At 46.6% G+C, this 16,615-nt stretch overlaps 1 protein-coding gene across 2 annotated transcripts; it reads right to left on the reverse strand.

Moving 5' to 3' along the window:
• Window positions 1–5,342: 5,342 nt before the first annotated feature.
• Window positions 5,343–14,024, reverse strand: zbtb18 (zinc finger and BTB domain containing 18). 2 transcript variants are annotated; one of them, XM_076286240.1, is made up of 3 exons: window positions 13,501–14,024; window positions 11,250–11,330; window positions 5,343–7,846 (listed from the first exon to the last, which is right to left on the reverse strand). In XM_076286240.1, the coding sequence occupies exons 2-3, from the start codon at window positions 11,260–11,262 to the stop codon at window positions 6,105–6,107; spliced, it is 1,755 nt and encodes a 584-aa protein (XP_076142355.1). In that variant the 5' UTR covers window positions 11,263–11,330; window positions 13,501–14,024; the 3' UTR covers window positions 5,343–6,104. The 2 variants fall into 2 exon arrangements, with proteins under 2 accessions (XP_076142355.1, XP_076142356.1); XM_076286241.1 differs by lacking the exon at window positions 11,250–11,330 and having other exon boundaries at window positions 13,501–14,023.
• Window positions 14,025–16,615: the final 2,591 nt, after the last annotated feature.

Consider the following 16,615-nt stretch of genomic DNA (forward strand, 5'->3'; position numbering starts at 1 on the left):
AAGTGCTGACATTCCATTTCCCAGGCACGCTGTGCTGCTCCGTTCACTAACACCAAGGCCGCAGCGATCGCTAGGTTCACGAGTCGATTCAGTCAGACTTGAATGACCCCCCCTCCCCCCCCCCACACACACACCACACACTCTCTCTCTCTCTCTCACACACACACACACACACCCATCACTTGGTGCAATGCAAAGGCAAACTGACATACACTCACTCCATCCCATAGTTAATTGAATAAGTCTTAGCTCTCCTCCAAGTAATCCCCTGTACCTGTATTCGTCAGTGACAGATGATGTTCAGTGTGTATGTGCATTTGTGTATTTTTTTATTTTATTTGTGAGTGTGTGTATCTGTTGTCGTGGTAGTGGTGGGGTAGACATGGGCTCAAAAAGCTTGTGTGTATAAGTGCCTATGCATGTGTGTGTGTGTGTGTGTAGGCGAGGGTGCCGCTATTTGTGTCAGCCGCCATAGCGCAGAAACTTGGGCAGCCGAGTCGGCCCTGGTGTCACCATGTGCCATGTCCAACCCTCCCTCACATCACCCCCCACCCACCCACCGCCTTCCGCACCCCCCCATCTCCAATACCCCCCCCCCCCCCAACCTCCAGCCTCCCTTCGGCTTGGCAGAGAACAGTGCGGCAAACTTGTGTGCGGTAGACACAGCTCCTTGGCCAAGCTGGTCCCCTCTCCAGCATGTTGAGCCCACTCCCCCTACGGCACAGCCAAATGCTGTTGCAGCTGCCCCTTTGTCCTCCCTCCTTAAGTAAACAAAGGACAGTTACAAATTAATGACCTAAATTCACTCTCAGCCTCGAACACACACTCACACATACACTCACACACACGCACGTATACACACACACACACACAAATCTATCTGAGAACAGCAGAAATGAGCTCCTCCAAGCAGATGTTAAGAATTTCCCATATGATCTGCCGGCAAAAGGCCTGGAAAGATTGTTTTTTTGTGTTCAGACTTCTCCAAGGACGTGCATACTTGACCATAAGATCTCAAGGTGTTTTAAGTTTTAGTATAGAAAATAGAACATTTACATTGAATTTTGAAATATTTTATTGAAGAAAAATATTGAATATTAAAGAATATTGAAAATATTGAATATTGAAAATGTATTAAATAGTTGACTGCAAATAGTTTTCTGGCTATTTAGAAAATTAAATTTTGATTGGGCAGGCTGTATTACTGATAACTCGCAAAGTCACTGAATTACTACAAATTATTATTCATTAACAAAATTCAAGTTAAGTTTTGAGATAGTCAGCCAAACTATATGAACACATTGTGAACTAAAAAACAGGAGAAAAAGTAAACACAACCAACGCATTCAACTTCTGGTCATGTTTAATTGGCAGGCTAACAAAAAAACAATGAGGTCCTTTATGGGCTGGGGCTTAGTGTCTGGGAAATGAAGACTAGTTGTGTTGATTAGGAAGAAATGGGCTGGGTGGTGGTGGTGGTGGTTAGGGGGAGGGTGATAGTGTGTGTGTGGTGTGTGGTATGTGTGTGTGCTTACAGTGGGGACCATCTGTAGAGCTACGCTGATGACCAACGTTCACATCAGAGTGTCCGGGCTGCAACGCATCTGTAAGTGTGTGTTTACGACAAATGAGACGGTGTAGCTCCAGATAACAGCAATCTGTGTGTGTGTGTGTGTTTGTGTGTGTGTGTGTGCTTTTTTGTAGTGTACTGTACTTGGAGTGTGTTTTGGCAGTAGGTTGTGGGAGTGTGTACTTGTACGAGTGGTGACTGTGTGTGTGTGTGTGTGTGTGTGTGTGTGCACGCACAAGAGGAGGGTGGGAGGGTGGGGGTGTGTGCTGGTTGGTGTTCGACAAGCTGCTGCACATTTTCCCAGGTCCAGCCCACGCCTATGCAGACACACCAGCCAGATATTTCAGAAACTCACAGTGAGAGAGTGTGTGAGTGAGAGAGAGAGATAGAGAGAGAAAGAGAGAGAGATCGAGAGAGTAAGAGAGATAGAGAGAGAGAGTGAGAGAGAGATAGAGAGTAAGAGAGATAGAAAGATAGAGAGTAAGAGAGAGAGAGAGAGAGAGAGAGAGAGAGAGAGAGAGAGAGAGAGAGAGAGACGCAAGCATAATTGAGGGGGCTGCATCCGGACAGTACCAAATCAACAAACCTCTGTGCGGTGGGCACGTCCTCCTCCACACGCTCATAACACACTCCGAGCAAACATCATTTCACACCGCAGAGCAGAGTGTGCCCTGTGTAGTTACTGTGCTATTCTAGACACACACACACAATAACCCACTCGGCCACGGATAATCAAGAGTCTTATAATTTATTGCAGTTTGCACACAATTTTTAGAAATTTTTTTTTTTCCATTTCATTTCACCAACAGCACACCAAAAAAAGTACAAAACTAAACAGCTTCAGAATTTACTTCCCTTGAGAGAAAGAGAGAGAGAAAAAAAAGAAAATAAAATAAAAACATACTATGATTGTCAAAGCTAAAAGTCTAACTCCATAAACAAAACAACGCTGACCAACCCCAAACAGCGGAGCAGGGAAGACAACGAGAGAGTCCGTTCTCTCTCTCTCTCTTTTTTTAAATCCAGCCAGTGATTGTCCTCCCCCACCTTCACATATCATCCCCCTCTTCAGGACCCCATCTTCCCAGACTCCCTTAAGTGTAGACTGTGACACCTGCGTTTCACCAACTTCCTGTTTATGTTTGTTTATCTGTGTGTGTTTGTTTGTTTGTTTGTTTGTTTGTTTCTCTCTACTCCCAAACAGCAGATACATTTTTATAGTTTTCAAGTAACCTAAAAACATTGAAATATAATGGAGATGTTTAAGCACGCCATTTCACAGCTTGACTCTCTTCCTTAATAAAGGTGAAATAAAATTATAAATACATATTCAAATAAAAAAAAAAGTGACATTTTTTTCCATAATTTCCAGTTACAACCTTATAAACAGCAAAACGAGAGATGGAGGGGCGTCTGGTTACAGTAGCATTAAGGCGGTCAAGTACAACAGTAGAAGCCAGAGGAAATGTAAAACTAAAAAAAAAGAAAATGAAAAACAAAAACAGAATGACCCACAAATGAGATATTTTTTTCCCATACTTCTTTTTATGTGAGTGCAACAAGGGGGAAAAGGTACAACTGTGCAAAACACGAACGTCAGCACACACGCCGCTCAGCGACACACACACACACACACACACACACACACACACACACACACACATACTCTCCTCACCAGCTGAGGCGGTCACACTGTGTGTGTGTGTGAATCTCAGGGTCAGAGTAGACAGCCAGTCCCCAGGCCACACACATAAACATAAACACACACACACACACAGACACACACACACACGAACACATCCCTCCCTAGGAACTAAACACGTCCTTATTACCGTTAATATCTTGATAGGTGCATTTGTACATTTTTAAATAAGCCTCCTCAGGGTCAAGGAGCGACAAATCTTACACCCGTAATTTAATTTAATTTAATTTAGACTTACAGCTCTTCAAAAAGAGCATATAGTAATCTCTGTCTGCAGCACAGTGGAATTCTTTTTTCCGACATGCGTAATCAGCATTAATGACGTCCACTCTTGGTGGAGTAAAAGAAAGCAGGGCAGAGTGCTACACACACACAGAATTAGCGCTTCCCTCTGCAGAGTGCTACACACACACAGAATTAGCGCTTCCCTCTGCAGAGTGCTACACACACACAGAATTAGCGCTTCCCTCTGCAGAGTGCTACACACACAGAATTAGCGCTTCCCTCTGCAGAGTGCTACACACACAGAATTAGCGCTTCCCTCTGCAGAGTGCTACACACACACAGAATTAGCGCTTCCCTCTGCAGAGTGCCGGTCATTTCATTAAGCCTAAGAAGGTGCATCTGAGTATGCCAAATAAATTCATCCTATCAGGAATACAGATTTGATCATTAAAACACACACACACACACACACACATATATACACACAAACACACACACACACACACACGCGTGCGCATGAGTGTGAGAGATGTAACGGTAATGATCAGTTCAAAGTTTCATTTAAGTCTATCGCCAGGTGTCCTCGTTAAACTGGCGATGTAGTCCCATAGGCCGTGACATTCACAGAGCAAGTGCCAATCAAGAAAACAAACAAACAAACACACAAACAAACACACACACACACATATTTGGGACCTGCTGTTTCAGTTGGGTGGGCAGCAGTAGCCTCACACACACACACACACAACACACACACAATACACACACAATACACACACACCACAGCAGCAGGTAGGGTGGGTGGGCGGCTTTCAACCCAGTGTGTGAACGAGGACACCTTAACAGACCACTTTCTCTCCGTCACACACACACACAGAAAAATGCACGCATACACAGGCACCCCTTGGAGGGACTGGCTCAGTCTACACTGATATCTACCGCTGATGAGAAGCTTCCACTCCTTTACCTTTTTTCATTCTTTTCTTTGCTTTCTTTCTTTCTTTCTTTTTCTTCCAGTTATCTCTCTCTCTCTCTCTCTCTCTCTCTTTCTGTAAAACACATACACGCAGAAACCTAACTTCAGTGCATTTAGACCACCAATTCACAGCCCAGCAGAGTGTCTCTACATCCCTAGTCTGGGAGAAGAGAAGCAAAATCAAAACAAATTAAGATTATAAAATAAACTACTTAGGACAAAAAAAAACTGATTAAATTACACTTTTCAAATGCCAAACAAAAAATAAAAAAACAAACAAAAACATGAGATAAATTAAATTCATGCAACTTCCATAGCGGTAATAGTAATATGATTTAAAAAATCAAAAAGAATGGATCCAATGAGCAATTGACTTCTGCCCATGTACAGTGTTCAGCAAATACAGCAATTCACATTGGATTTTTTTTTAATGTTTTTTTGTATTTTTTTTTCTTAAATATACAGGTTGGACTTCATGCAACAACAGATCCCGGTTTCCGAAAGAATTTCTGAAAAACACAACAGACAGTGTTGTGTGTGTGTGTGTGTGTGTATGTGTATGTGTGTGTGTGTGTGTGTGTGTGTGTGTGTGTGTGTGTGTGTGTGTGTGTGTGTGTGTGTGTGTGTGTGTGTGTGTGCACCCCCTTGCACTTCATCTCTGGTTTAACAAGGGGGCTTTAAGGACTGCAGCGGAAAGGGAGCAAAAACACAGATGTGTTACTTGTGAAAAGATAGTCCTCTGTTTGTTTACAAAAATGCTTCCGTTGATATGAAAAAGGAAACTGTACATTGCATGAGTGCCACATTATATGCCATCAGTCAAGTTTCCCAACCACGAAACAAATGTACAGGAGTGTTCGGAACAAGTAGCTCCCCGCGTTCAATTTCTTCACATAGGTTTTTTTTCTTCTCGTCAACACACACACATACATACACACACGCACACACGCATACACACAACCAGATCAGAGATTTTGCAAATGTAAGTTTAGTAGTGCACTAAAGATATCACCCCACTCTCCTGTCGATGAGAAAAATGTGTGTACAGGTGTGTACAGGTATATTACTCGTCATCACAGTACCCGTTTAGTGTATCTGAAATCTGAGCTTGTCACCACTTAAGTGTGTCACCTGAAGAATTCGTCATGAAAATGGTTACGGCAGACGACCCTTTTGCGGAGTGTATAGAATTATGTTTTTGTTTTTGTTTGTGTTTATTTACACATTTCGGAAAGTAAAAACTGAAGGAGCGTGTCATCGACGTATAACGGGCAACTGTCCGTGTGTTTTTGTACAAAACAAACATTGGGAAAAAAAAATAACTAATCAGTAGTAACATTTCATGTGTTATTAAAGTGCAATTCAACAAGAGTTTTGCAAAGAACACAAAAGAAACATGACTGATTCAAATACCCCCCCCCTCCCTCCTACCCCAAGCCTTTACATGCCCTTACCTCTCTTCAGAACAAATGCCATTTCAAATGTTTTAGCTTTATAACTTAAAAAGGAGTTCTGTTCATTTCTGTTTTTACACAAACACACACATGTATTTGAGTGTGTGCGTGCGTGCGTGTGTGTGTGTGTGTGTGTGTGTGTGTGTGTGTGTGTGTGTGTTGTTTGTTTCGCCTGCCTCATTTCCAAAGTTCCTGTGAGCTGTCCTCCAGTGCCCAGTCCCTGACGGCAGGCAGATTGAGCGCCTCGCTCTTGACCGAGAGCGAGTTGACCAGTTCGCAGTGGAACTTGCGGATGTGCCGGTAAAGGTCCCCGGACTGCGTGAAGCGGCGCTCGCACCACTTGCAGGCGTGCGGCTTCTCGCGCGTGTGCACCACGGCGTGGCGGCTCAGGTTGTGCGAGTACTGGAAGCTCTTGCCGCAGGTGGTGCAGGTGTAGGGCTTCTCGCCGGAGTGCGTGCGCTCGTGCCGCTTGAGCGTGTACATGCACGAGAAGGTCTTGCCGCAGATGGAGCAGGTGGGCACGTTGACGTCGCCGGCCGGCTTGGCGCGGACGCCCTCCTGCTCGCGGAAGTGCGTGCTCAGGTGGATCTGCAGGATGTGCGGGCTGGGGAACACCTTGTTGCAGAGCGGGCACATGAAGATCTGGGGGTGCGGGCCGCCCAGCATGTTGGACACGTACGGGAGGAGGGCGTCGGCCGCCTGTGCCCGCTCCGAGGCCGCGTCCGAGCCCAGGCCTCCGCCCCCGAGCATGTCCTCGTCGTCGCCGGGCTTCTCGTCGCGGTCCAGGTCGCCGGGGAGCGCGGCCTCGCGCAACGCCGACAGGTGCGCCTCGAGTCCGAAGCGCCGCTGGGCCGCGGAGAGCACCGCCCCTACCGTGCCGTGGTTGGGGTTGCCGTTGCCGCCCGGGAGGAGGAGAGAGGGCGGCGAGGACGTCCGCTCCTTGACCCGGCCGTTCTCCATGTCGTAGTCGTTGGTCACCATGTCCTCGTCGTCCGAGCCCGTGTCCTTCTCGAGCTTCACCTGCACGAGTCCGCCCTGCACCAGACTGTCCGGCGTCCCTCCTCCACCGCCGCCGACGCCCAACAGGAACGGCAGGCTGGGCACTACCTCCCCGGGGCCTCCGCCCAGCCCCGACTTGACCGACAGGTCCAGCACGCAGTCGGCGTCCGACGAGACCCTCCGCGAGGCGACTGACCGCCGCGACAGCGAGCCCGTGGAGCTGCTGGGGCTCCCGGCCGGCGACTTCCTGCTGTCGGCCGCCCGCTTCCTCCCCGTCACGGCTCCCACTCCCTCGCCCTCCCCGGGGCTGCTGGCCACCGCCGGCGTGCCCGTGCGCTCCGACGAGGTCAGCCGCATCCACATGCCCGCCGCTGCCGCCGCGTCGCGCTTCGCGTCCGCCTCGTCGTCGTCGCTGGCCAGCAGCAGGTCGGCCGTCGCCGGCCGGCCCGTGCTGCCGCCCTCCGAGAAGCTCTCGGCCTTGTCGGAGCAGCTGGACGCCGCGTCGTCGGCGTCGCGCTTGGTGCTGTCCGCCTCGGCCGTGGCCTTCTTCTGCTTCAGCCGCTTCTTGCACACCTTGACGATGTCGTACATGTGCAGGTAGCTGGCGGCGGCCAGCACGTCCTCCACGGGCAGCGTCTTGAAGTGCAGCTTGCCCTCGTACATGAACTCCAGCAGCAGGGCGAAGGCCGGCGCGGTCACGATGTCGCTGTTCAGGTGCACCACGTCGCGCTTGTCCAGCTGGTCCTTGTAGAAGAGGTGGAAGTACATGCTGCAGGACGCCAGCACGGCCCGGTGGGCCCGGAACTGCGACTCGCCCACGAGCACCGTGGAGTCGCACAGGAAGCCCTGGTGTCGCTGCTCCCTCAGACACTGGAGGAGATGCCTGCTGTGGTCAGGGAACTCCATGCTGTCTTCATAACCTGCACACACACACACACACACACACACACACACACACACACACACACACACACACACACACACACACACATGGAAAAAAACACACGCGTTAGAGGGGAGTCTGACCAGAGAAAGGACGGACGGAGAGGGACAGAGAGATGAGGGAGACGGGGAGAGAAAAAGGAAGGATGGAACGGAGAGAAAGGATAAGAAGGAAGAAACAGAGAGATGGACAAAATGGGAGTGAGAGAGAAAAGACAGAAGTCAGAATGAACACATGTGCCATTTGGTTTTCTAAAGAGTCTAGAGAACTTCTACATCTGCTGTCTGTCCCGATCTCGTGGGTACAGACACACACTGGCTATACACACGTTCTGTCCTGATCTCCTGGGTACAGACACACTGGCTATACACACGTTCTGTCCCGATCTCCTGGGTACGCACACACACTGGCTATACACACGTTCTGTCCCGATCACCAGTTTCATCTCTGTTCTTGGCTGCTAGCACAAAAATCCTCCAACCGCAAACATTTAACATGAAAAAGTGAGAGAAAAAAAAACACTAAAATATTCACATACTTTTTAGCATCCATATCAACGGTGCTAATAAGTATGTGCATTAACAGAGTATTAACGGATCACTTTCAACAACATTTATTCTCCGTGTTTTCTTTTAAATTTAATATTAACATTTAAATTACACAACTTAAAACTAAAATAACCTCAACTGATTTGCATTTGGTTCATTAATAGAGACCTACACACTGCGTACATGTGTGTGTGTATGTGTGTGTGAGAGGTTTACACTTCTCCACCCTTACAGATGCCTTACTGATGTGTATTATTCCATAAACACAAACACAGTCACTCTCACCCTCACACACACACACACACACACTCATGAGCTCTATCCTCTCGCTGGTTATTTTTACCCACTGTGTCTTAGGCGTGGGGCAGCGCAGTGCGAATCGGCGCGTACGGTGTGGTGTTGCGCGGTTGCAAGGCGCGGCGTTTAGGTAACAGGCTTTGAGGCACACAGACTGCCCACGCGAGCGCTGCGTCCATGGAGCATACGTGGCTGTCCGTCCTGAAGCTGGAGCCGGGCCCACAGATTAACACCGCCTGCCTGGCCAACCTGTTCTTTAAGGTGAGCCCCATGTGTCGCACGGCCAACGAAGCATCACACACACACACACACACACACATGTACGCTTCCAGTACACAATCACTGGAATTGTACATTTACAACTCCGACAGCAGATTCTAACAGCAAATTCCTGTTATGAATTCCAAACGCAATATCCAGTTAAAAATGTAAAACGCAATATCCAGTTATACATTCCAATATATATTTTATTTTATTTTATTTTATTTTTTGTTTTTTAAAAATCTATTTAATTTAATTAATTTGTGAATTTCTGCTTTTACAATTCCGTTTTCAGACTGAAATAAAACATGTCCACCTGTTACATGTGAGAGGAGAGTCCCGCCTGGTGTGAGGGAATAAAACGCGCCTGCCTAATATTTACTGCTGCACCCAGATGAACTCTTTTCAAATCTCCTCTTTTCAGAATGACTGTGAGACTAACCCGCCTCTACAATCCACTCCCCTGCCCCCAAACACACACACACACGACCCCCATCTCAACCACAGTTCAGATTTTCCTTAATGAGGGAGTTTACGAGGGGTTCAGGCGGGTGGGTGGGCGGGGGGGGGGGGGGGGGGGGTATGTCCAGCAACCCCCCCCCTCAAAAAAAGCCCCCATCCCTCCTCTCTTCCCCCTGCCCCAGCCAGCTACCCTGCTCAAGTATTTCCAGAAACTGAACATCCCCCCCCAACCTCCTCTCTAACCATACACACACATTCATCCCTATTACATATTACACACACACACACACACACACACACACACACACACACTCCTTCCCTCCCCAACTTCAAGACGGACAGATACTCCTCACAGCCCCCCCCCCCCCACCCACCGCCACCACCTCCACCAGGAGGACCAGCTCCTCCACAGCAGATTGACCATACAATCACTCTAAGTGCCCTGTAGTCTACATCAATCCTAATCCCCAGGATGGCTAAAAATAAGGCGGTCAGCTCGGCTCGCAAGGTAGCCGGCCGCGATCAAATTAGGCGGCTGCCCGCCTCGCCTTGCCTTGCCTTGCCTTGCCTTGCCTTGCCTGAGAGGAGCTGTGCAGGCAGAGGGGACAGAGGGAGGGGAGGAGGGCTGGGGCCCGGGAAGGAAGCTTACAAACATCTGATCCAGCTGACCGGCCGGGGCCATATGGCAGCTGCTGCCCAGATAAAGAGATTAAGACTAGGAGGGGTGCGATTACAGCTGTCTAGCCAATTCAGCCTGCTCCAATCTGCAAGTTCTAAATTAGTCACCAACAGGACAGAAAAACCACAAGCAAAGACACAACGCAAAGAAGGGCTAAGAAGAGCAAGATGAAAAAGGCATAGTGCCTGAGAGTGACAGAGGAGGCTTTCAAGGTTTTGTGATATAGCTTTTTACTTGTGCCCCCCCCACACACACACAAACAGTTGTTCAAAACATTTAGGATTTGTTTTTCCATGCCACTTAAAGGCACTTGTAGAATATGCTATACATTTAAAAATGTCCTTTGTGTGTAATTTAGACTTTGAAAAATATCAAATTAATTTGGCTAATTGCAATCAATGAAAAAAAAAATCTAAAACATCATACGTTTGTCATTTTACTTAATTAAAAAAAAGCACACATACTGACTGAGCCAGGCGAAATAAAAAGATAACCCAAAAAAAAAAGGTCTGCCTCCAAACAGCCTCCTACCTCAGTCCAACTCAACCAGACGCGTCCGATAACTTCCAGCACCTCTACGTGCACCCACACGCAGCCCTGCACAAACTAAACAAAAAAAAAACTAAACAAAAAAAAACTAAACAAAAAGGTATTTGTCTTTAGCTCTCCAGGCTGCCTGCCTCCCGGCACCCACCCCCCTCCCCATCCATGCTTCTCCTGAACCGGCAGCTCACCATCACCACTACCGACAACTCCCTCGCCACGACAACAACAACAACAACAACTGCTCCTCCGTACCTCCGTTCATCAGTCAACCAGAGTCCCAAGCAGCGCTTCCCCATCCAGACGCACTCCCACCCGCCGCAACTCGGTAGCCCAGGAGCGGCTCCTAGATCACGGATCAGCGCTCCCACACTCACCCCCCCCCCCCTTCCTTCTCTTACTCCTACTCAGCTTACTGTTAACAAACAAGCCCCTGTGCTGCTCCCGGAACTCATCGTAAAGCAGCTCCACACAGATATATATTTATAAATATATATATATACATATACACACACTTACACAAGCCTACTTACATACATACATACATATACATACGTACAAACACACACACACACACACACACAGCGTACCTGCAGTATACATGAACTTGTTTTAGTCCAGTGTGACAGTGAAGCAGGATGTAGGCAACTCCTTTGCAATGAGGGAGTGAACTGAGAGAAGGAACGATTGAGGAAGAGAGAGAGAGAGAGAGAGAGAGATCAGGAGGAGGAGGTGGAGGAGGAGGGAGAGAGAGAGAGAGAGAGAGGGAGGGAGAGAGAGAGAAGAAAAAAAACTCAAACTGTGAGGGACAGATGCAGAGTAGAGGAGATGTTGGAGAGGAATGAGATGGCTCCTCCTGCACGCGGCTCTACACACACACACACACACACTCCCAGTCTGTGCGTTAGAATAAAAGACTGGGGGGTGGGGGGGGGGGGGAGATGGCAGTCTGTCAGCTGCTCTGACATCATGTTCAGATGGAAATGCTACCTCCAGCTGTGTACCTCTTAGTGCCATATGCTGCTTCTCTACACTCTTGCCACCAGCCTCTCCTCTATACAACTTTGCTTCTCTTTCTGCCCCTTTTAAAAAAGACAAAAAAACAGAGGTGGAGAGAAAGAAAGAGGGGAAGAGAGAGAGAGAGAGAGAAAGAAAAAAAAAGACAGGAATAAAAAAAGTAAAGGGAGGGGGAAATGTAGTGAGGTGCTTCTCCTGTGTAAAACTGGCCAATTCCCCCATCACACACACACACACATACGACACACACACACACACACACACACACACTGTCCTCTAATCTCACAGCAATTGAGAACTTTGGAAAATAGGTCTGTGAAAACCGACACTTTTTTCTAACCTAGTTTCCTGTACAGAGAATTTAAATACCCTCAAGTTTTTTTTCCTCTAGTCTCCACCTTGCACACACATATCTCTCTACCCCTCAAGCGCTCTCCCCCTCTCCTCCTTCCAGTTACCATAAACAAAGACGCACACAGCACATTTGCAACTGACAGACCAACGCAGCTGATATTGTTTTCGACTTCTTTCTGGTTCGGTGACTGCACCATTACCGTCATTAATTTTACCAAGCCGCTTGGACAACTGACAGAGAGGGAGAAAACTGAAGTAGCCTAGGCTGCGATGTGTATAGTAGACCACACGACAGACAATAGCGACAGCAGACTATTAACTTCAGTAATTACTGCGACTTGCACTGACTTGTAGGAAATATATGCATGTCTTGTATGATTAAAAGGTCTTTATAAGGCCCACTCTTGATATAAAAATAAAAACAAATATTATAAAACAACACAAAACAACAGCAAAAAAAAAACGCTGTGGATTTTTACACGTGTTTGAACTAGGCTACAAACAGGTCTCTAACAAGAACTTGGCATCCAAGAACTGTGTTGGATGTTAGCAAGACAGATGTAAGAGGCAGTGGGAGAGGTAGTGGGTCAGTTTGATCAGTCTACACGACAGATGTAAAGACATATAGGCAGATCCTGGATGTATTTGACATGTCACACTAACGCAAGGGTAGTGAAATCAATCCTCATCCGTAACGGGGCATCAATAAATATGAAATATAAACTTCCGCCTGGGCAACAATGTCCCCAAGCTATCCACAAGTTCCTATTTTGCACTTAGATGAATTACACATAATTACCTGTTTTAAGATTTTAAATCTCGTTTAGGCTACACTCTAACTACTAAGAGGATCGTTTTGACAGATGTAGATGATAGTGCAAATGCGATTATTTCAGTTCTGATTGTTGCATGCGCCCATCTAATTCTGTAGGCTACAGATATGCGAAATAAACTTATGTCCAAACACAATCCAAGTAGGCTAGAAGCATAAGGTGCCAATACACTAGGTGGCTAATGTTACTTCTGTAAAACTTCAACAGACTAATCCTATCTGCCTATTTATACCGTTAGACATCTATCTCTCCGGCTCTCCTTCGGGGAAAACACGCGCAAGGAGCTGATCCCAAGCTACGAGATGGACATGGTCGTCAGAAATACACAACCAAACATTCACAACATACACGGCAACCTCCGCACACACTGACCCCTCTCATTCGGGAAAAGCTAGCTCACGGCTAACAAAATAAAAGTAACCACTGAACCTGCCGTATTACAATTCTTGCGGGAGGCCCAGATGCTTCGTCTTAACACACTACACCTCGATCTCCGAGGAGCTAACATAGCAACTATTTCATGTGCAAAGACAACAGTCGCTCGAAAAGGATCGTTACTTTTCTCTACCCCCCCTAACAAGCCAGGCTTGCCTTCTTTCATCCGCTCAAAACAGGCAACGATATTAAAGGGACTTACAGGCAGCGAGATCCGATATGTTCCTGTTTCCTCCTTCAGATCCTCCTCGGTTGAAAAATAACTAGATTGACTTTCAACAGCTTTCCATAACAACCTGCAGTAGCAGGAAAGACGGGGCAAGCGAGCGAGCGGAGAGCGAAGAGCTGCGGCAGCCAGATGTTTCCGAGCTGTTGCTACTCAACTCTCCTGCTAAAAGGAAGCGACTGACTGGCAGCGCAGAAGCCAATGGTAGTGACGATAAGAAAGGCGAAAGCAAATTGGAAGCAACCTCTGAGGGGGGAAGAGGGAGGGATGTCGCTTCTCGGTGTAGGTTGACACCAGGCAACAGTGAGAAGGCAGAAAAAAGGCCAAGCGAACTGGTTCCTCGAACAGACTGGCGCAGAGCACGGAGCAAGAGAGAATGAGGGAGACAGCGCAATGTTACGTGGGTACTGTAGTCACAGGGGTCGACCAACGAAGAACAGGTGCATTATTCCACTTCCCACTCCGCTCCTCCGACTTGCCTACCCGGAGTCAAAGCGACGAACTGCCCTTGTAGCCTCGCCTACCCAGGACACCTGGAGAAATAATTTAGAGGACGTTGACAAGACATGGGGGCGCGACTTTCAGGGTATAATTAATGGATCATAAAGTTTTAATTATATTAATAAGCTAATTTAGGCTAATCAATTTGTGTAATTGTGACTATACAAATTCATGAACAGGCCAATTGATTTGTTGACTATAATCATCTTGAATTTCTCAATATAGGCCTACAAAATAACATTTAAAGGAAATAAAATCCGCTCGGGTTTATAGAATCGTCATCGCCAAATAAAGAAGTTAGCCTGTGTTCGTTATTTTTCTCCACATTAGGTTGCTTATTAGCCAACTTCACAACAACATTTAGTCTATCCCATAGCCTAAGATTAGGCTACATTCGCTAAATTAGGCGACTACGGGTGTTTTCCCCTCACAGTTATAGGCTAAACTCCTGCGTCGCATGTTGATCAGAGCATTTGCATAAATTGCTAATATTTTAAAACAGTTCTGCCTACAATTGTAAATGAAAGCATTGTGATAATTGTAACAAGACTGATACATTACTTGAAACAGAATGTAAACAACTAAATAGACCTACAACAACTAAATAACTCAATAATAGCCTACTGAAGTTATTTTCCCCAATATTATTTATTTTAAAAACTAATTTGACATGAATAGGCTATATTGAAAATAACATGTAGTCGAGACTACATATATGACCCGGATTGTCCATGTCAGAGTCCTATTGTTAAATAGCCTATGTAAGCAGTGATAATTGGCCAATAGCAATTATGGCTATTTCAGACAGAATTAATTATATAAAGTAAAAATCTCATAGGTAGCTTGCAGTCATTTTTAACCAGTTAATTTATGGACGGCTGGTGCGAAGCTGGGGGTGACACTGCCCCTACAGATGCGCTATTCAGCTCGCAAAGTTGGGAATTCGGGGACACGATCACGTGTTGCTGGTTGTCCAGAGAGGCATAGCCTACAGCCTAGCCTATCCCGCCCAGAACGTGAACGCTCCCACATTCTTAATTTGTCCCAGTAAACTAATTGGCGTCACTAATACATAAGAAAACAAACCGCGGCCTTACCGGATCTGGGATCTTAACTGAATTGCATTATGATTTAATGCAAAGAATGACCTCATTACGAAAATGTGGCAAATGAGGGGTTTTCAATTAGCCTATTGTTTGTAAAGCATCCTCGGTATTATTGTCGGTGGAGCTCAGTGTAAAGCCAGTATGTGAGAGGCTATCAAGTGACCAGTGATCATTGACGTATAGGCCTGATTAGGACACAATTTAATATTTGTTCCTTTTAATTTGTGATTAGCTTGTTGTTGATTCAAATTCACCTTTTATCTTGCACACAAGTGATAGTTTGACAGATATTAACAACTGCTTGTGAGAGCAGGTAAGAACCCTGCAACATGCGTCGTGTGTGTGTGTGTGTAGTCTATGTGTGCGCGCACGCGTGCTTGCCTGGGCTACTTCAGTCTGCATGGTGGTGTGTGCATACGTCTGTTTTGATGTTTCTGATTAGCATAACCCTTTTTTAGACAGTTTTCTGCCTCTGTACCACCACAACCGTCCGGTTTTGATCCCAAATGTTTTTGGAGATGACAGTCACTTGAGTGCGGCTGTGCCGTCAGCAGCACAGGCTGCCTGATGCTTGAAATTATATTTACTGCAATTCCCTCCATCTGTTCAGGCCCCAGTCAAAGCCGGGAAGGCCTGCTTCAGCTGTCAATTTAAGTCGCCTCTTGGAAGAGTGAAGGACTTGCAGAGGTCATTCATTGCTCTTGCAGAATGGAAATCTCAGGCATAATAGCGGTAATGTTGCCAGAAACCAATTTGTCACTTTAAGTAGACTGTTCGGATATCTCATAGCTACAATTAAACGATGAGAAAGATTGTCCACAACAATTAACATGTTGGCTTATAATTTAGTTTAGGTAGCCTACACACTCACGATGAGCACAACATATTTAGGCATATAATGTTGCATTCTGGTTGTGACAGAAATAGTCATCCCTGTAAAAAAAACAAAAAACCTTTGTAGGCCACATGTGGTTTTTGCCCTTACACGAAACCAAATATTTGAAAAAGGCACTTCTGACGAAGCCAGCAATTCCACATGACTGTCTTGAATAGCCATCCTGTGTTGAATCACGACATCACAAAAGGGAAAAAAAACATCGTAATTAAAAGATGGGCATGTTGCTTTTTATTATTCATTTTATATTTTTTAAATATTTTTTTAGGCTGCACCTTAACTTGCCATACAATGAGTGATTCCTATGTAGGTGTGGGCTACCTTGATGCAGAGGTCGGGCGCTCTGAGTGCGCAGCGCGGAGCGTGTTAGATTCGCACGGTGGGAAACCCTGGCGTGGCCTTCCGCATTCCTTCCTCTTGATGTCACTGTGGAATCCATGTTCAAGCGAGGCGAAGGCACGGCAGTGCACACAGACGGAGGAAACTGGATCCATTGAAATCAGCGCGCCTTGCCCAATGCCCTCCCTCACGCCGGTTTCCAGCAAAGTTTCCAGGCGTGTGCTAACGTAGGCCTACTGTACGTGAGCCA

Source organism: Alosa pseudoharengus, unplaced genomic scaffold (assembly GCF_046254945.1).
Source record: "Alosa pseudoharengus isolate Yale_2024_CS ecotype anadromous, Long Island Sound unplaced genomic scaffold, YU_APseudo_1.1 YU_APseudo_1.1_scf_15, whole genome shotgun sequence".
NCBI lineage: Eukaryota > Metazoa > Chordata > Actinopteri > Clupeiformes > Clupeidae > Alosa > Alosa pseudoharengus.